The sequence below is a fragment of the Myripristis murdjan genome, chromosome 6 (genome assembly GCF_902150065.1).
Source record: "Myripristis murdjan chromosome 6, fMyrMur1.1, whole genome shotgun sequence".
NCBI lineage: Eukaryota > Metazoa > Chordata > Actinopteri > Holocentriformes > Holocentridae > Myripristis > Myripristis murdjan.
This window is the reverse complement of record NC_043985.1, coordinates 35,309,823-35,330,282: the sequence shown is the minus strand read 5'-3', so window position 1 is coordinate 35,330,282 and position 20,460 is coordinate 35,309,823. Positions and strand designations below refer to the sequence as shown.

Here is a 20,460-nt window from a genome sequence, read left to right as displayed (position 1 = left end):
AATAAATTAAAGATACTTTGGGTGGCACCAAAAAATTTTTACACATTTATATCAAATGAGTCATCAATGGCGGCTATAGAAAGGAAGATGCTACGGCCCCCAAACTTTGTACACTTTGTCAGTGTAAGTACCTCTGGCACTTACACACATTTTGTTCCACTGCACAACAATTTAAAAAAAAAGAAGCCTATATTACTTCTTACCGTAATGTCTACTATTATATGCTTCCTAATCTGGTGCCTTAACCTTAAAGATTGAAACTGCTGCCTTGCCAAAAAAACTTGACACTACACAAGTGAATTCTATAAAGCATATTGAAAGAAAATGTCATATTTGGACAAACACATCAAATTTATTATAGTGGGCAGTTTTATTAAAAATCAATTGGTTGTCAACATTTTGTTGCATAGTAGAGCAACATACAAAAATACAAAATCAAAGAAGATATGAAGTACAACATTATGAGGTATACATCTTTGCAGTCTCATGCTTTAACAGTCACCTTTTCAGTATTTTTACACTTTGTTTTCCAGGCTTGATTTAAATGATTTTTTTTTTTTATTGAATCACATTGTACTATATTTTTTGACATTTCAGTTTATTGAGTACTTACTCTCTTGCAATTAAAAGAAGCTAACTGCAGCTGTCTTTGGTCGGGCAGATTGCAGGTCAATCTATAATTGAGGACAAAACCACACAAGGCAGTTTTAAAGTTTTCACTTGATGACATGGAGAAATATTTAGTTGGTTGGCACAAGTTTTGGCAGCTTAATCTGTAATTCTAAACTCATAATGGGATGTACTTTATTCATGGCATAAGATGATCCTTTACATTTAAAAAGCAACAAACATTCATTTAAATGTTTTATGTTACTGTTAGGGTTAGTTTAATAGTGGAGGTCACTTTATTCAAATGATGAAAACTTTGGAATGACAGTGTTCAATAGAAATAGTAAACAGTGTGGGGTAGCCACCTCCTCCACTGGGCCTTTCACAGTGCACATTCATAGACTTAAAAAAACTCAATAAATTGACAGTTAGGCCTGAGTTTGCTTGATATTCCCTCCTGGGTCTCTGAGTTCACTTTGCTCCAGAACAGGGCCAGCTGAACTCAGCCAGGTGTCTGACCAGGTGTTTGTGGCCTCACTTCTGGCAGTTCATACATTTGTCCTGCGATGCTGCATGGTGATCTATAGCTGTTTAATGTTGTCAACTTTTCCCCCTGAATATAAATTAAACTCAGCACTGTCAGACTTTAAGAGATGACCTTGGTCCAAAAGTGTACAGAGTGAGAAGCCTCCATGGCGGCAGAACTCTAGAAGAGACAGGTGCTGTAGACAGTGACTTTATGACTGATGTCCTCCAGCAGCTCCTTGACAGCCTTCTCCAGGTCTGACAGCTGGTTGACCTTCTCCTCCAGGGTCCTTTGATTATCTTCATATGATTTCTCCAGGTCTGGACCGAGGAAAAAGATCACCAGATTACTCACAGTTTGCAGAACTAAGTGATGTATTGACGTTTTTAAATCAGCAGAACAACTATTGACATTAGCCTTTGACTTGTTGGAATATTGATATTAGATTCAGAACAGGATCACTCTGTAATTTCACCTTTCAGTAGCTGCAGCTTGTCACTGGCCTGCAGCAGCAGTTCTTTGGCTTCCTGCTGTAGTGACTCTGCCCTCCTCTTGGCATCAGCCACACCCCCTGCCTTCTGCCGGATAAGTTCCTCCACTGTGGTGTATTTATCCTTCAATTCTGTGTCCAGGTTCTACACACACACACGCGCGCGCACACACACACACACACACACACACACACACACACACACACACACACACACACACACAATTCTTAGATGTAATTTGTAGTGTGCCAACAGTTGAATTGATCATGATGGTAATGGCTTGGCCAAAGTGATTATTTGTGTGTCTAAAACTTTGCATCAACACCTGGAAGCACACTGATGTCATGCTAGTTCATACTGTATTTACACTGATGACACTGATGAAAACAAAATTAACCTGAATTCACACTGTGACACAAACAAAACAACCAAAACTGGGTTAGGATTTGGCCCTTCCCCTCTGCTGCACCCACTGACTCACTAATAAAATGATGTTAAGTGTAAACTGTGTGTAAAGAGGTGTGTTTCTGAAGCACATAGTGCTCCTTATGCTGAGGAAACATGGCTTCTTATGGTCTTTGAATCTCTGTGTGAAATAATGTACTGAGGGGATTAATGCCTCAAAATCTAGTCACTTGCTACATTACTTTTTTATTAGTAATGGCTTTTTCCCTACCTGTATAGATATAAACTTTTCTTTTTTTCCCCTTCTTTTTTTTTTTTTTTTTACATAACTCACTTCAAAACAAATAACAGAACAACAATCAAATCATTGTTATGGAAAGTAAGACACAAACACGTCAGCTTCCAGAATCTATTCATCTCATAGTGAATGACTTTTGTATGGCTTAGGATTAGGGTTAGCTAACTAGTAAAAAAAAAAAAAAAAAATCATCAATACTCAATACAAACATTTTGGATTTGCTTGGCCTCTCTGCTGGTGTTCTCCGCTTCCTGCTGGGTTTGTTCGACCCTCAGTGAACTGTTCAGGGCTTTCTCTTTCAGCAGCGTCACGTCTTGTTCCAGCCTCTGCAGCCTCTGGGTGGCGTTGTTCAGTTTGAACTCAGAGTCTGCTGTCTCTGACTCCACCTGCAGATAACATTTACAATCACATTTTACATTTTGTACTTCTCGTGTTATTTGTAAAGGCTTACAATGACTGATGGGCAGAAAAATATGAGATCTTGCCAATTTTTTTTCTCTAAGAAGCACAATAATTCACCACAATCTAAATTACGTAAGTCTTGCAGAAAAGTCTTGCAGAAAAGCACTATTACCCCTTTTCCACCAAAGAGGTTCTAAGGCTGGTTCAGAGCCCGTGCCTGACTTAGCACTGGTTCTTTGTTTTTCCACCGCACAAGCACCAGCCAAACTGGTTCCAAATCGGTTCCAGGCAAGCACCAATTTCGAGCAGGGGCTAAACAGGGGCCAGAGAAAGAACCGATGACACGACCCACCACGTCATTGGTGGGCGGGGTTACAGACCCAAACGGGAACAGCGAACGCTATCCTTCAATGTATCCTATGCTACCTTCCGGGGCACGGCACGGCTGCGACTCGCGTCGAGGCGCTTGTGTTTCTTCTCTGTTTTATGTTGTTTTCTTACGATTAATGGGGTCTTGTCTAAGGTGAGCACGGGGGAAATGTTTATGCACATGTTTGTTTTCGTGCTATGTGGACTGTGGTTGCAAATGCAACAAACACACTGGAATATGGACCCACGTGTGGACACGAACTGTGTGGCTGCAAAGACCGGCATCTCATCCGCTGGTTCTGCACTCGCATACAGTAGAGAAATACTGTTGGAACTAAGATGTTGTCAGAGGATTGTCACTTCACGGGATCGGGCCTTGAGCCTCGCACCGGGGCTCCTAGATAACATTCCTCCGGAGCTGACAAGAGGACTCCAGCGGCGAAGGAAAAGAGGAAGAGAGGGGGGTTGCGGAGATGCCTGCGAGCGAGGCACACAAGGCCACCTCTTCCATCTGTGATCCTTGCAAACCTGCGGTCAATTAACAACAAAATGGATGAGATCTGCACCTATACGAGGTACTGTTCAGAGTTTCGGGAGGCATCGCTGCTGTGCTTTACTGAGAGCTGGTTACATTCCTCTGTGTCGGACTCTGTCTGTGAAATTGACGGCTTCACTCTGGTGAGAGATACCAGCACCTGTAAGAGCAGAGAGGGCGGGATCTGCGTCCTAATAAATGATCAGTGGTGCCGTCAATACATCGTGAATGGCAGGATTTGTGACAAATACGTTGAAATCCTGTACCTGACATTAAGACCATTCTATTTGCCTAGGGAATTTGGGTGCGTGCTGCTGTTTGTGGTATATGCACCTCCCAGTGGCAATGCGAAGCGAGCAGCAGCTACTGTTGCAGACTGTGTCCACACGATGCAGCAACAACATCCTGATGCTCCAGCTATTGTGGTTGGAGATATGAACCAGTGTAAATTGGACTTAATGATGCCAGGATTCAAACAATATGTGAAGGGTGAAACAAGGAAGAATAAACTGTTGGACAAATGCTTTGTGAACGTGGAGGGAGCATATGTGTCAAGGATAAGACCACCAATAGGCACTTCGGATCATAATGTGGTTCATCTTGTACCTGCCTATAAATCTAAATTGAAACGCTCCAAACCAGAGAAAGTGATCAAAGTGTGGTCACCTGATAGCATTGAAAAACTGAAAGCATCATATGACTGTACTATGTGGGAAGAGTTTCATCATGACTCCCTGGATGAAACTACAACAGTAACAACAGACTACATATATTTCTGTGTACAGTCAGTGATACCAACTAGGGAAATAAAAATATATCCAAATAACAAGACATTCATAACAAAAAGAGGTTAAACACATCATAAACATGCGGGAGATTGCTTTCAGAAACAAGGACATTGAAGGACTAAAACAGGCAGAAAAAGATTTAAAAAGTATGAGAGGCAAAGAGGAAACACAGGTTCAAATTAGAGGAGGGCTATAGAAACAAAAGCAGCAAGCAGTTATGGGATACAATGAAAGCTATGACTGGGCTGTCAACCACCTAAAAAGCTCTGGTGGTAGACAATGATTTAGAATTTGCAAACCAATTGAATGGGTTCTTTGCCAGGTTTGAAAAAGGTAACGATACAGATAGGGTTGCTGAAATAACTAAAACAGTTGTACTGTCTGCGACAGATAGGATTGATGTTTCTGTTGAGCAGGTGAGAAATATCTTTAAACGTTTAAATCAGAGGAAGGCCACAGGACCAGACAACCTTAGTGCATATATTTTGAAAACTTTCGCTGATGAGTTGGCTCCTGTGTGGCAGCCCATTTGCAAGTGTTCACTGAACACAGGTAATACTCCTCTCATGTGGAAGACATCACATATAACACCTGTTTCTAAAGTGAAATGTCCAAAGCAACCATGTGATTATCGTCCTGTTGCCTTGACTCTGGTCGCAATGAAGGCCTTAGAAAAAACTGTAGTTCAGGAGCTTAGTGAGTCCATTGCTGACAAACTTGACAGGCAGCAATTTGCATATAAGCATAATCGTAGCACAGAAGATGCAGTGGTGACACTGATGCACCTCATTCTGAAGCATCTTGATAAGCCTAAAACTATAGCTAGAGCTCTTTTCCTAGATTCTACATCGGCCTTCAATACGATCCGGCCATAGATCCTATTGGCTAAGATGGTTGACAAGGAGGTAAATCCCTACTTAATTCATTGGTACCATGCATTCTTTAGAAATAGAGTACAAAGGGTCAAGGTTAACCAGACATATTCAACTCCTATCGTAACTAATATTGGAGCACCCCAAGGATGTGTAAGCTCTCCATTTATTTTCTCACTTTACATGGATGATTGTAGGAACAATGGACCAAATACGTTTATTTTGAAGTTCTCTGATGATACTGTATTGTTGTCTTTGTTGGGGACCGAAGACGATCCCGGTATTCATCAGGTTCACACAGATAGTCTGGTGGAGTGGTGTGAGAAGAACTCACTTATTATCAATGCAAAGAAGACAAAAGAAGTCATTTTTGGTCTTCCAGAGAACTCATATCCTACACCTGTCACTATCAATAACACAAATATTGAACAAGTTTTTTCCTACAAATATTTAGGCATCTATGTGGATGCTGCTCTGTCATGGAGCGCACACATTGATTATATCTGTAGCAAAATACAGCAACGTATTTACTTTCTTAGGAGACTAAGGTCTTTTGGCACTAATAAGCCTATTCTGTTGTTGTTCTTTCAATCCATTGTTCTCAGTGTTATGCAGTATGGAGTCAGTGCATGGTATAGTTGTCTCTCTGTGCAACTTAAAGCTCGACTGGGGAGACTGCTAAGCATCTGCTCAAAGATCGTAGGCCAAACACTGGAGCCAATTTTTAGAGCTGCATATAATAGACTAATGCTATCCCTGGCAGACAACATTTTGTCCGACCCAACACATGTACTTTTTGAAGAATACCAGTTGCTGCCATCCAACAGGAGATATAGAGTCCCTATAGCCAGATTAAATAGACTGAGGAACTCCTTTGTTCCTCAGTCGGTTAAAATGTTGAATCAGTTGGGCCATTCAGGGCACTGAATTATTGTTATTATTATTGTTGTGTAAGGATATGGAGGCACTGCAGCCACTTTGAGGCATTTGCGCCTATAGCACATTATTATGTGTCTGACGGATGTCTTATGTTATATGTTATATTTATGTGTGTATATTATTTGGTATTTGTTGTTTTGCCACGAAGAACAAGTGTCTCGGACGCAAGAAAAATTTCAGAAGAGATTCTGACAATAAAAGTACTCAACTCAACTCATCAAACGTTTAGCTAAACGTAATCGTCATTTGTTCCGACCACAAATACGATGGGTAGGCAGCAATAATTGTGTTCTTCGCTTCTGGATCACAATGTAGGCTTGTTAAGACACAAACAGCACTTGCATCACTACAGTGAGGTTGTTCATATTGGTTATTGTGATTCCGATTGAGTGTCTCGCACACCCATGTGATCATGTTTTACACTGACGTCATGACGTGGCTCTGACTTGGCTCCGCTTGGCTCTTGGCCGATGGAAAAGCAAACTGGTCCAGTTAAACACTGGCTCTAGCACCAGCACCGAACAAGCACCAGGTTCTTTTTTGGTGGAAAAGGGACATATGTTAAGAAATAAACAGCACGCCATCAGGAAAGGTTAAACAGTACAATCAGAAGCACAGATGGTCAGTATTTCTGTTAGTTTTGATTGAAAAACATACTTTTGTGTGTTTTGTAATCCGTAAGCAATATGCTTAGAAAAGGTGCTGGAGCTGAGCTTAAGGATAAAGATTACAAAAACAGCAACCGCACACTCAAACACTGTGCATATCAAAATTTACTGCAAGCTTTCGGTCATAGACCTTCTTCAGGCATGAAGAAATTTTGATATGCACAGTGTTTGAGTGTGCGGTTGCTGTTTTTGTAATCTTTATTTCACAGGGCTGAAAAATCTCATTTGTAACAAGACACTTTACAGTGAAGGTTTGTATTTTCGAAGTACACAAAATATTTCCTCACAGTATTTCTCTATTTAGGTTCTTCTACTGTGACTGTATATTTGCGTCAATACAGTTTGCTGATTGAGGTGACAAAATGAGCTACAGTTTATTCCAAGGACACTACTCAGAAAATTATCATTACTACAAAAACGGTTCACAATACTTTTCACCACATAATGACCCGGTCATAACCATTTAAATAAAAAGCGAGGGCTTTAATTGTGACACCAAAATGCTGACCTGAACAGTATATGGCTAATACAGTTACATAATAGACATAAAACTACAGCAATTAAGAGTTACTCCCCTTACTTCTGGCAATAACTGTTTGCAAACCTATTTCCAAAATAATTTTGTTAAAAAATATTTAACTTATTTATTTATTTATTTTACCTTGTTACTTGTTAATATAAATGGCACAGATGAGTTGTGGTTTATAAGGATTATCTCTACAATGTGACTTACGCGCATCCTTTTTACACACAGATTTCATAATGTGCACATTTGACTGTAAAATGATAAAATAATTCAAAATGATGCAGGCAGTTGCCAAAAAAGTCTAATCCTAACTCTAACCCTGTTGAAGTATTTAATCCAAGTACACGGGTACAGCTTCTTGTTATTTCTAGAAAGTAAAAAAAAAAAAAAAAGGTTGAACAGTGAGGTGAAGTCTGTCTGGTACTGTGTACACAAATGTATGCAAGTGTGTTTATGCCTGGGTAAACATTTACCTACACAGTGATGGTATATGCATATGCAGTAGCATTCTACTTCCTGTTCATACTTCCTTGTTGGGTTCAATCTCTCACCAGAGCTTTGCACAAATTATGATTTTTTTAATATTCTGCCATTTTGTACAAAGTCAGAGTCCCAAACCTGTATTCCTGTATTTTGAAAATACAAAATATATGTATTTTATCACGATACATTTCCTGGCACTATCTTGGCCCATATCTGGTAGTGGAGTTCAACAGTACCATCAGGGGAGTTCAACAGTACTCACCGAGGACAGCAGGTTGTTGGTGTTCTTGATGTCGGAGCTGGCCTGTTGGATGGCTTCACTGGCAGCAATCTGGGCTTTCTGAGCTTCTTCCAGAGCCTGTTTCACCATCTCTGCCATGTCCTTCACATCTGTCGCCTCTTTACTGTGGTTTACAGTTGATTCTTCTTGTTAGTCATGTCATGTTTGAGAAAGCTTTTTTCCTCTGAAGAGATTTTTTTGTGTGTAAATGTATGTGTAGATGACACTGTATTCATTCTTTAAATCATAATGACAGTGCAGGACACCCATAAGAAAGCGTACACTTCTCTTTGACGGCCACATTATTCAGTTTACACACCTCCTGAGTCTTAACCTTGGTAGCTCACCTGGTAGAGTGCATACCTCTTGTTAAGTCCTGATGGCAGTGTGCTGGGTTCGAATCCGAGCCTAGGCCCTTTACTGCAGGTCATCCCCTCACTCTCACTCCCCCTACCTTTCCTATCTCTCTCTACTGTGACTGTCAAATAAAGCAGAAATGCCGAAAAAATAATCTTTGGGAAAGAAAGAAGTTGGAGTTCATACCTGCTTCTAGGTGTCTTTCATTCATAGCTTTTGACTTATTCAGTTAAGTTTTAAGCCCTTATTTAATCAAAGAAAGATGACTGAACACCAAGGTGGGTTGGTGGCTTAGTCTCGCTCTAATGCACCTCAGCAGTACAGAGTGTCACTCCTTCACTTTCCTGAGCCACATTCTCAACCCAGAGAGGGGCCTCAAACCAGTGGCATTGCGATGACACGCTTTCGTCTTTAGCCTCTCAGCAGGGACAGTGTGAAATCTCCATGACAAAGCTGTTACCTGGCTCTGCGGGCTTGCTCCAGCAAATTCTCAGCTCTCTGGATGTCACTAGCGCTCTGGTTGAGGATGGTTTCCACGTGGCCCAACTCTCCAATCTTCTCCCTGATCTCATCAGTCAGGTTCTGCAGCTGGGCAGGCGTGGTGGGCATCTGCATGGCCAGCACTTCGTTGGCCACTGTCTCAATGCTCTCCAGGTCAGCTGCATCCTCTACATGGCACCACAGTACAAAGTTACATTTATAGTTTACTCTTTATGTATTTAGGGTAACACTTTACAATAAGAGTACAACAATTAACGTTAGTTAATGTTGTAATAAACATTAAGTAACAGTTAACTAACCATTAACTAATGTGTCTAAGAATCATGTACTAATGCTGTTCGTGCTAAGGTATTAATTTATGTTATTCAAGGGTTATTGTAGATATTTTTAACATTAGGGAATGTCATAATAATCATTAACTAACAGTTAATTAACCACTACGGCATTAACTAGCGTTAGCTAACGTTAATTGTTGTACTCTTATTGTAAAGTGTTACTGTATTTAGCTCTAAACTGTAAAAATTATGACTGAATTTGTGGTTCCCCTCCTTTCCCCCTCATGACAGAGAAACATAAGTGTGTTCACAACAATTTCTCTCTGACGGCAGTGAGTTTGACCAATTTAATTATTCTAATGCTAAAACAAACATTTGAATTTACACCATTATATGCATTCAGACTTGAGTCGTAATTGAAGACCCCGATGGCGTATTATACAAATTAATGGAAAAGGCAGTTTCTCAGCCAAATATTCACTAAAACAGTATGTTGAATGTTACATATCATGAATGTGGTGTTGATTTCACATTCTGAAAAAAAAACTGCCATGAAGAAAAATGCACAGTCCAAATACAGTAAACTGAAGAATAAAGAATCATGTTTTTGTGACAGTTGTGATGCTGCCAGATCCACCGTCATAACCACCACCACACCTCTTCGATATTTAAGGTCTTTTTTTAAGGTCACAGCCCTGTGAAGGTCACAGGGTTGTAATACAAGATACAGTAAATGTTTCTGTGTCCAGAGTATGATCCAGAAGTGCAATATAGAGATAATGAGAATCATGCTGACGTACGGGTGAGGAAGTCTCGGATCTGTTTGATGAGGGTGCGCAGCTCCTCGTTGCTCTGGTCGATACGATGCTTGGTCTGATTGGTCTTCAACAGGACGTCCTGAGCACTCAGCTTGGCCTCATCTGCTTTCACCTTGGCCTCTGACACCTGCTCATTATAACATGCTGGTCGGGATCCACTGAAAATCATAACTTCTTTCCAAAACAGTGATGGCACCCTCATCAGCCCTATGACTGTCTGCCTTCAAACTGATGGATGATTGCATTGTTTCTATTTGTCCCTTTCTGATGTCTTTCCTGCACCATCCCAATGTTGTCTGGAGTTTTAAAGGCAGGCTTACTTAGTCAAACTGTGATGGACAGCCTACATCAGACCAACATAGGGAAGATGTTTTTTGCAATGTTTAGCCGACTGCGACTGTATGTCTGTATCAGGCCCTGGTGTGTGTGCTACCTGGGAACATATATAACCTCTGTGAGGGCTTATGAAGCTGCTGTGCATGAATGCAGCTGTTGCATGGTTTTGGTTTTATGACGAGTATACCTGTGACTTCACGAATATGCTCTCCAGCATTCAATTTCTTATTTTTTTTACTTAACAGTTTTGTATTAAAAGAACACCTAAATAAATTTAACTCACTTAACAAAAAACACACCACATATCCTTTTTGAAAGCTATTACCTGAACACCATTGTGCCATAGCTGCACTTCTTTTAAGAAATACCATCATTTGCCTAAGTGTGGTGTCAGTTCAAATGTGGGGGAAACACACTGCTGTGACAGATTACTAAAGACATAATATACTCATTTAAACTGATTTGTGATTGTGAAGGCTGATATTATTGCTTATTTTAACAACTGCTAATATCTGGCATTTATAAGTTTCTACATTTCACCATTTTCATGCATACAAAGAATTAAAAAGATTATAAGTTTTCAGTGTTCAATAGCAATGTCAGCATCATTAATACCATTTCTGGAATCTGAAATTGCCATTAGAATCACTCCATGCTAAAGGCTTCCACAGACAGTCAGTGCAGTGTTATTAACTGATAAAATGAATATGTCCTGATTGCGTTGTTGACTTACATTTAAGATAACTAACAAATCAATCTTTTGTCAAGATGCGGAATTAGAAATTCAAAATGCTGCTATTTTTCAGAGTCTCACCATCTTGGAGAGTTTCTCCACCTCCTCCATGGCACTGCTGATTTCCTGCTCAGAGTCTCTGGCCTTCTGCCAGGCACTGTGGGCCAGAGTGACCAAACCATTGCATCCTTCGCCACCACACTTCCTGTTGCCCTCAGCATCCAGACAGCTAAGCCCCCCACAGGAAGCTGCAGAGCAGGCCTCTGGGCCCAGTGGACCACCGCATGTCTGAGCATGGGAAGAGACCACCAGTAAAACAGGAAGTCAACATGGAGAACAGATGACAATAAAACAGGAAGTGCATGTTCCTCTGTAAACTCTCTCTCTGGCTACAGAGTTATGGTGTTTCTTCATTACTTTGATATTTTGTTAACTGCAGACCTGCTAACAAGCTGGGGTTTGTGATATTTCTTTGTATCCTGGTTTATCCAATCACAATACAGGAGCCTCTCAGTACAGGTGTGAACGGCAGCTGATGCATCCTCACTGTGCTGAGATATGATCACTCAGGCCTTTTTCTTAAGCTTTGACCCCGCCCAACATGTCCTTCAACTCAAAACAAACAAAAAAACAACAACCAAGAAACAAACAAAAAAAAAAAAAAAAAAACTGGAGGCGCATGCAGAGACATATTCTAATTGTGATTGTCCACCTGTGATCAGATCACCTAATCTGATCTTATTTGTATGAGGTTCCTGTTTACAGACCAGGGTGGGTTAGCATTAGTGTTAAGACTGCCTGCACACCATGCTTCAGGATATTTCCATACCTTCTCGCTGAGCTCTGATAGGTCCAGAGTCTCCAATTGTCCTGCCAGGTCATCCAGTCTGTCAGCATGCTCCTTGTGTCTTCTGTGGAACTCTTCTTTGGTCTCATTCATCTTGTCTTCAGTGGCTTGCCGTAGGGTGGCAGAGTTTTCCACAGGGCTGTCAGGACCGCTGGTCGATGCATTGGCTCGAGCTTCTGCGGCTTCAGACTGCAGGAAGTACTTTGTGATGCTGTCTGTTGCTCCTAACATGCAAACACAAAACAACTGAAAATTTGATGAATGAAGATTTTACATTTCTTTACTACACAGTCTGAAATCGGCCACTGTCAGACCACCAGAAAAGTGATTCTTCAATATTCAGGAAATACAAATACTTAGCAAGGCTAAGCATTTGCTAAGCCTTGCAAAATGATGGAAAAAGTAGTGCCCATGCAGTTGAATGATTTTCTTAATACAATATTGTCTATGAAAATTATCAGTCTGACCACAGCTCTTTAAAAAAGTCTATCTATCTATCTATCTATCTATCTATCTATGTGTATATATATAGATAGATAGATAGAGATAGATAGGTATAGATTTTTATTTTTAAAAAATAGATTCATTATTTCATAAAACTCAGCATGGGATTTTACTTTCTTGGCTACAGATTTGTTCCAGCCTGTCTGGTCCAGTCTTGGATTGGTCCAGATCCTCTCATGTTGAGGAGAGGATCTCCTCAACATGAGGAGGCAACTTTGTCTGAAGCTGTGTTAATGTTACATCAGTGTTAACTGCTGAAAAATAAATTGCAATATAAGCAATCCATAACCCAAAAACAGGGCAGGGGATGGTAGCTAACATAACTTTATGCTTACGTTTTGTTATTACAGTAGTAACAGGTTGGTTCAAAACTTTGTGGCCAATGTAGGGCTCAAGGTAAATCACCATTCTAAATTCAGACTACATGTGCCCTACTTGATTTTAACACACAAAATTCAACCAATCACAAACTAGTATAATTCTTATTACTGTCCTGCGTCTTGAGCCTCTCATCTTCTCTGCATTCCTCACCTCTGATGTCGGAGTTTTTGATGAACTCAACCTGATCAAGCAGCTCTTGGACGGTACGCTCCAGTTTCTGAGCATCTTCTCTCAGAGCGTCCAGCTTGGTGTCGGTGATGTTGTCCTCCACTGTCACCTGGACCAACATCTCCTCCGTCTGGTTCAACTTAGCACTCAGCTCAGACATCAGATCTCTGCATGTGAAGTTAATATTGATGTAACCTGAACGTGTTTTTCTGCTATCTGTGATATTTATACCATAGATGCTCCCTTTATTAGCAATAACATAATGAAAAATGAGGGATGCTTTAGCTTTAGCTGTTTAGTATTATCATGTTAAAGGTCCTGTCGCTTGTTAAGGGTTAGTGGTCAGCTGCTGTTGGTGATTTGAGATTCAAAGATTATTTTCCAAGATGATCAAAGCACTCAAGCATATTGGCTAACTAATGGTATGCTGACTTTGCTGGGTTTAGCCAGCTTGTTCTTGTAGCTGTTATCTGGATCATGGCATGAACTTGGTGTTGTTGATGAAGATGATGATGATGATAAGAACTTACGTGGCCTGTTCCAGCAGTTCCTGGATCTCAGACAGAGGCTGGGTGGCTGGGTTTTGGGCCAGGATGGCCCTGATTTCCTCAGTGTTCTTCTCCAAGTTATCAATGGTTTGCTTGTAAGGCCCCGTGATCCCGCTGGCCTTGATGGTGTTGACCTTGTTGACCAGTCGATGCGTCTGATTTGTCAGCTGACCCACGATGACGTCCCACTGGGCAAAGCACTGGTGGCAGCGTTGGCAATCAGGAAACGTGCCAGAGAATCCGCGGGCACAGATGTCACACCTTGGACCAGAAACTCCTTCCACGCAGACGCAGTGGCCGCTGGCCTTCTTGCACTGTGGCTCGGCGGTTCCACGAGGGTCACAGTCACAAGCTGGGGGGCAAACACCAAATAAACATGACTTAAACTGGAAATACCACCACAGACACCAAATAAACATGACATAAACTGGAAATATCACCACAGACACCAAATAAACATGACATAAACTGGAAATACCACCTCCCAGGTGTATGATTGCTCAAGTTGCAGTTTATCATGTCTGTCCACGCTCATGAATAATTCCCAGTGAGAAACATGCAGTGTGTTTCGACAGAGGAGCTCAGAGGACTGATGGAGAGCTCAGTCACATCACCTGAAGATCAACATCAGCAGAACCAATACCATAAATGTCATGACTTCAACATTCTAAGCTTCACCTATTCGATATTTATTTGAAACTTTGTCCTAATTAGAGCATACATTTTTGAGTCACAGCCAAAAATGTATTTTGTGAGATTACAGTGACCTTGACCTTTGACCACCAGATTTTAATCAGTTCATCTTTAAGTCCAAGTGGACATTTGACCCTAACCCTAAAACTTCTATATGAGAATAAAATATACAGAACACACAGTTTCTTCTCTCTGTGAACAATGGCAGCTTTTGTTGTTAATTAAGATAAATTAATGTGGTGAGACTGGAGCGTCATCTTCTCAACATTTCATCAATCGGTTAATCAATATTGATTAAAGTTAATTAATCACCATGTGAGGTGGCTAACTGAGGTTCTCACCTGTGAAATCAAATTTCCTGTGGGCCGATAAAGACAATATTTTATTTAACTAGCAGTCAGAGTAACACTTGAGGCATTTCCTGTTGAATTAAAACTTAGGAGGTAAGAACACATCGGGGGGTCTGGGTTGGGGTGGGGGTTTACTGACTTCAAAGCTGGTGTGTGGGGTGTGTGTGTGTGTGTGTGTGTGACCTCCAGGGAGACGACCACACTGAAAACCACAGAACTGAACAGTCAACTCTCTGTTCAACATCATTATCATTATTATTATTATTATTTTAATTGCTGCTGTTGTTGTTATTAATATTCACATTATTAGGATTTCACTGCAGCATTTGAACAAACAGTCACTGACAAAATGTATGACTCAATATAAAAAAAAATGATCCAACTTTTTGAGGGCAGGACTCTCTAATTTTCAAAGTGACTGGAAATCCCCCCAACACACGCACGCACGCACGCACGCACGCACGCACGCACGCACGCACGCACGCACGCAGACACACACAGACACACACACACACACACACACACACACACACACAGGCATTTAATCACTCACCACCTCAGTCTCTGCAGTCTTTGGTCTTCTATCATAAAAACAAACATTTGACTTTCAGTCTGTTGAAATGAAGGCTTGGCTCTTGAATAACCTGGTTTTTACCTTGGAGACACACACACACACACACACACACACTATATCTCAGTGTGTGTGTTTGAAGAGACAGAGCACTTGGTTCAGGTGTGAAGGGGGAGGGTCAACAGTCCTGATAGATAAAACCCACGCGCACGCACACACACACACACACACACACACACACACAAGTTTTGTTCACATGTCTTTGTGTCACACAGCAGAAAAAATGTGAATAAAAAACAAAAAATTTACAGTAAAGGAAAAAAAATTGAAATTTATTAATGGATAGCCCCTTGAGATGAACCATCTCGTTTTCAAGGTGGTCCAAAAACTCTGTTGTTTAGCTCTGTTTAAACACTCAGCACCTTAATTGTTTATTTATTATTCATATCTAACTCTTATGCTGCCACATTTTTTTGGCAGTTGCACATACATTCATAGTTTAATATACATTCATTATGTTTTAACCATTGCACCTATATATTTTAATACTGTTAGATTTTATTTTTTACAGTGTTGTCTTTATTGTATATATTTTTGCATTTATTCTTTTTAATCTATCTGCTTTATATCATACAGTGTGTTTTTTATGTTTCCACTGTTGCTGCTGTAAAATAATAATTTCCCAGTTTGGGAATCTATCTATCTATCTGTCTGTCTGTCTATCTATCTATCTATCTAAAATGTGACAATATAAAAAAACTGCAGCATTTTCATGGTAGCAGGCCAGTGCCTTGCTCAAGGACACATGAGAGATTTGAACCTGAGCACCTGGGTGACAACATCACTAACCAGCTTTTTGTTTGAAAGTTTATTAACTTTTTATTTGGGAAATTCTGTCATTAACTCTCATCAAGCTGCAGGGAAAGAGTTAACTGTATGAAAAATGCTGTCTTCAAATAAAAGTGAATTAAGTATAAATAAAGTAGAAAGTAGAAAGCAGCTCTTCCGCTGAGGCTTGAGGAAAGTAAACATTTCCTGCAGGCTGATGACATTTCAGAGAAACTGTTTGGAGGTAAAACATCTGTTTTACATTAGAAGATCAGATTATAGCAGCGAGTCTGGGGGAGAATTCCAGCTCCCATGTGGCTTCAATTCAACAGTCTGTGTGTGTGTGTGTGTGTGTGTGTGTGTGTGTGTGTGTGTGTGTGTAGGCTGTGATGTGCAACAGGAAATGAGGATGTGACCTTAAAGAGAGGATGTGGGACATGTAAACAAAACAAGGTGCACCTAAATATAATGTCTGTGTTAGTTAAATCATTTATTTAACGTCTAAATCTTATTTTCTTATTCGTGTTGCAGGACTTAAAAGCTGGGACAACCACACTGTCAAATAAAGAGAAAAGCCACAATCACTTCAAAGTTAAATGCATGGAGAAACAGACTTGTTAGTTCAGATCAACACAAAAAGGAGCAGAATACCACTGCCATGGAGCCCTTGAGCAACACAGTCAGCATACAGGGCAGCTTCAATGAACAAGTAAAGTTTAAAAACATTTGATATGGTTTCAATTGTGAGAATATTTTAATGACAGAGCGTCACCCTGGGACTTGATTTATTGAAATGAAGCCAAACAGCCTGAATGAGCTCACGTTGATTCATGCTCCTCGCCACCTTCAATCTAACCCGAACCCTTCAAAAACAAACTTTTCTCTCTGTTGGCAACCAGGAAGCCAAAACTCTGGGAAAACTCTCTCATTGCGGGAGTTAGGCTCGGTTTTTTGTTGATGCAGCTGCAGTGTTTTTTTTTTTTTTTTTTTTTACCTTTATTTAACCAGGAAATCCCTTAAGATTAAAATCTCTTTTTTGAGGGAGACCTGACCAAGAAGAGTACACCAGTCCTTGTCTGTCAGTCCTGAGCTTTTCAAAGGCTGGGATTCATACCAGCTTTCTCTTTTACAATTACAGATGAAATCAGTACGATTTTTTTTTTTTTTTTGCGTGACTTTTATAGCTGCTAACTCTTCACGACAACAACATCTTTATGTCTCCATTTTTTTGGCTTAGAAAGCAGAGAACAGAAGCTCCTTTATGCCTGCTGTCAGGATACAGGTGCATTGAGGGAGACAGTCTCAGTCGCCATGGAAATGTAAGCAGCTGGACCAAAAACTGCTGAGCTCAGCAGATTTGTTTTGTCGTCCACAGCTGAAGGTCTTTAGGATCTCACGACAAAGAACTAATGTCTCATTTTGTGTTAAGAGGAGAGGAATTTGCTCTGCGTTGTTTCTACAGGACAGTTTTACTGAGGGACCGATCCTCTGAACTCACCGTGACATTTGACCTCAGGATCTCCCCAGAACAGCTCCCTGCACTCCTGACACGTTCTGCCGCCGAAGCCTGGCTGACAGGAACACTGGCCGTTGATCTGCAAAATCATTTTACATTTCAGACATACATGGGAAAAAAAAGAATAAAAACTTCAATCTGACCTGAAAGTACAGTCGCCCTCAAACAAAATACTGAACCTTTGTTAAAGGTAAATTTATCTTTTCAGTATCAGAGGAAGGACAGGAAGATTTATTTTACATATACAGCTGTTTGTACTGACGAAGGAAATATTCGAACAAATTATAGTAGCTATTAGGGGTGGGACTTGTAAACGTGTACACGGTTAGCCAATCATAAACGTTTAGAAAAAACCACTAACCGTGTACATGTCTTTTTTTTTTTTTTTTATTACCTGACTTTAAGTTCACTCACGAGATGCAATGGCATCCACCAAAAAATAGAAGCACTGTTTGGCAGTTGTTTCAAAGAAATGTAAGTGGAAACACTGTCAAGTGTACACTGTGTGACGCTGAATTATGCGGTTTTCAAATAGCACGCACGGCGCAGACCTCGGCCGCCGCAGCCATTCATTGTGTATGTGATCGCGGGGCGCAAGGGCGCACCGGTCTGTGCCAAGCTGAACGCAGCGCGAGGCTGGCGCCACCGCCTGTGCGCACTGTGCCCAAGTTGATAATTTTTAAATAACCCCAATACTAACCCAGCGCAGAGCGCGGCCCAAACCGCGTGCTATGTGAAAGCCGCTTTAGCCTTTAAGGGTAGCAGCACAGGCTCACTGTTAAACCACCTGTGGTGGAAACACCCGAACAGCCTGGGGACAGAGCCCGGCGTCAGTGCAGGTGCGAGTGGAGGACGACAACAGCAAGTTAGCATATAGGATTTCATATCCAGAAAATGTGACAAGCCATGAAGCGAAGCAATTAACTTAATTGCGGTTGCTGTTGCGACTGTGTTATTTGAATGGTGACAGCGCCCTCTAGCGGTTGTATAGCAGTAAAAATCAACCAACTCTGAAGACACGTGTACACGTGTACACGCAATTAAATGGCGCGTGTACACGTTTAGTATTTTTTGTACACGTTCCCATCCCTAGTAGCTATATAAAAGAATCAGACCAAATACAATGGTGATAAGAATTTTAATGGTGAAGCAACAGGTTTGTCAGGATACAGTGTTTCAGGCTGTCTGAAATGTTCGACTCACCTCATTACAGGACGTCCCAAATGAATGTTTGGGGTCGCAGTCGCAGGCCTCGCAGCCCTGCCGGCTCGCCAGGTTCCAGGTGTCAGCGGCGCAGCGATCGCAATGCTGGCCGACCACGTTGGGGAGGCACCGGCACTGGCCATCGTCCCGGTCACAGTGGCAGTCGCTGGCTGATGGGCAGGAGGTGGTGTCGGTGCCCAGGAGGTTGCACACACACTCTGAGGAAGTGTCATTAGTTCGTTTAACCAATTAATATGGAACAAGGTATGTTCTCCTTGAAAAACATACAAAATCTCATAACCAGCAAAGTTATCTGCAACTGCACAGTCAGATAAATGAACTAAAATATCCAAATTTCCCTCTTTGTTTATAATTTTATGTTGGGAGAACCCTAACCCTAACCCTAACTAGGGCTGGGCAATTAATCAAAAAATAATCAAAACCGACATTTAGGGTCCTTAACCAACATAATCCTGCCCATGCTGGTTATTCCGGATACCACACCACAACACGTCACATCACAAAATGCTCCTGTTGTCATGGTAACCACGGTCCGTTCCTCCTCACTCAGGCTGTACACTGCAAACTTCCAGCAGTTTAAGCAGCATGGATTAAAAAGAGAGATGCCAAAAGAGCCTCACCGCATCGTTTAGCCCACAGGCAGCACACACAACAGAAGCTAACTGACGTCATGACGTCATACGGCCAGCGCTCTGTGATTCTGGGTAGTGAATAAGAATAAGAATAATATAGATATGATAATAATATACAGCCTAGATACTGATGATTAATTATTGTACTACTACCACTACTACTACTACTAGTAATGATAATAATGATAATAATAATCATTAGGGAGCAAAATTCAGAGAAATTAATATAGCCTGCTTACTATGCAGGCATGCTGTATTATTTTTAGTGCATATATATACTACTCCTAATAATAATATAGCAATAATATTACTTGAAATAATATTTGTTTAGAAGAGATGCAGCTTTTTGTAGTTTGACATTGCCGTTTTGTTTGCAAAGATTTAAAGCTGTAATAATCGGTAATAATCGTTCATTAATCGTAATCGAGGTAAAATGTTTAATTAATCATGATTTTGATTTCTGCCATAATCACCCAGCCCTAACCCTTACCCTGTTTCAGCTGCTGAACAAAACCACAACAGAAGAGAAACAGATTTGATCTGGATATAAATCATTATTTTGACTGTGCTGTGAAAAAGTATTTGCCCCCTTCCTGATTTTTTTTTTTTTTTTTTTTTTTTTTGCCTATTTGTCAGAATATGCAAGAATGAAGTAGGATAAAAGATCTCAAGAAACAACACATCATGCTGCAATCTAAAGAAAGTCAGGGAACAGATGAGAAACAAAGCAATTGACATCTGTCAGTCTGGAAAGGGTTACAAAACCACTTCTAAGGCTTTTTGACTCAGTGAACCACAGTGAGAGCCATTATCCACAAATGGAGAAAACTTGGAACAGTGGTGAACCTTCCCAGGAGTGGCTGGCCTACCAAAATTACTCCAAGAGCGCATTGACGGCTCATCCAAGAGGTCACAAAAGAAGCCAGAACAACATCTAAAGAACTGCAGGTCTCACTTGCCTCAGTGAAGGTCAGTGTCCATGATTCA

The 20,460-nt window shown here is 40.8% G+C and overlaps 1 protein-coding gene across 1 annotated transcript in view; it reads right to left on the bottom strand.

Annotated features, from left to right (window-relative positions):
- Window positions 1-467: 467 nt before the first annotated feature.
- Window positions 468-20,460, bottom strand: part of lamb1a (laminin, beta 1a) — a 42,330-nt gene continuing 22,337 nt past the window's right edge. The window contains exons 22-33 of the mRNA XM_030053663.1: window positions 18,821-19,038; window positions 17,600-17,696; window positions 13,642-14,011; window positions 13,094-13,278; window positions 12,041-12,282; window positions 11,293-11,499; window positions 10,125-10,269; window positions 9,009-9,216; window positions 8,174-8,315; window positions 2,539-2,715; window positions 1,611-1,770; window positions 468-1,455 (exon numbers count right to left, since the gene is read on the bottom strand). Of these exons, the coding sequence (XP_029909523.1) occupies window positions 1,316-1,455; window positions 1,611-1,770; window positions 2,539-2,715; window positions 8,174-8,315; window positions 9,009-9,216; window positions 10,125-10,269; window positions 11,293-11,499; window positions 12,041-12,282; window positions 13,094-13,278; window positions 13,642-14,011; window positions 17,600-17,696; window positions 18,821-19,038 (2,291 nt within the window). The 3' untranslated portion in view covers window positions 468-1,315. The remainder of the gene's footprint in view (window positions 1,456-1,610; window positions 1,771-2,538; window positions 2,716-8,173; window positions 8,316-9,008; window positions 9,217-10,124; window positions 10,270-11,292; window positions 11,500-12,040; window positions 12,283-13,093; window positions 13,279-13,641; window positions 14,012-17,599; window positions 17,697-18,820; window positions 19,039-20,460) is intronic.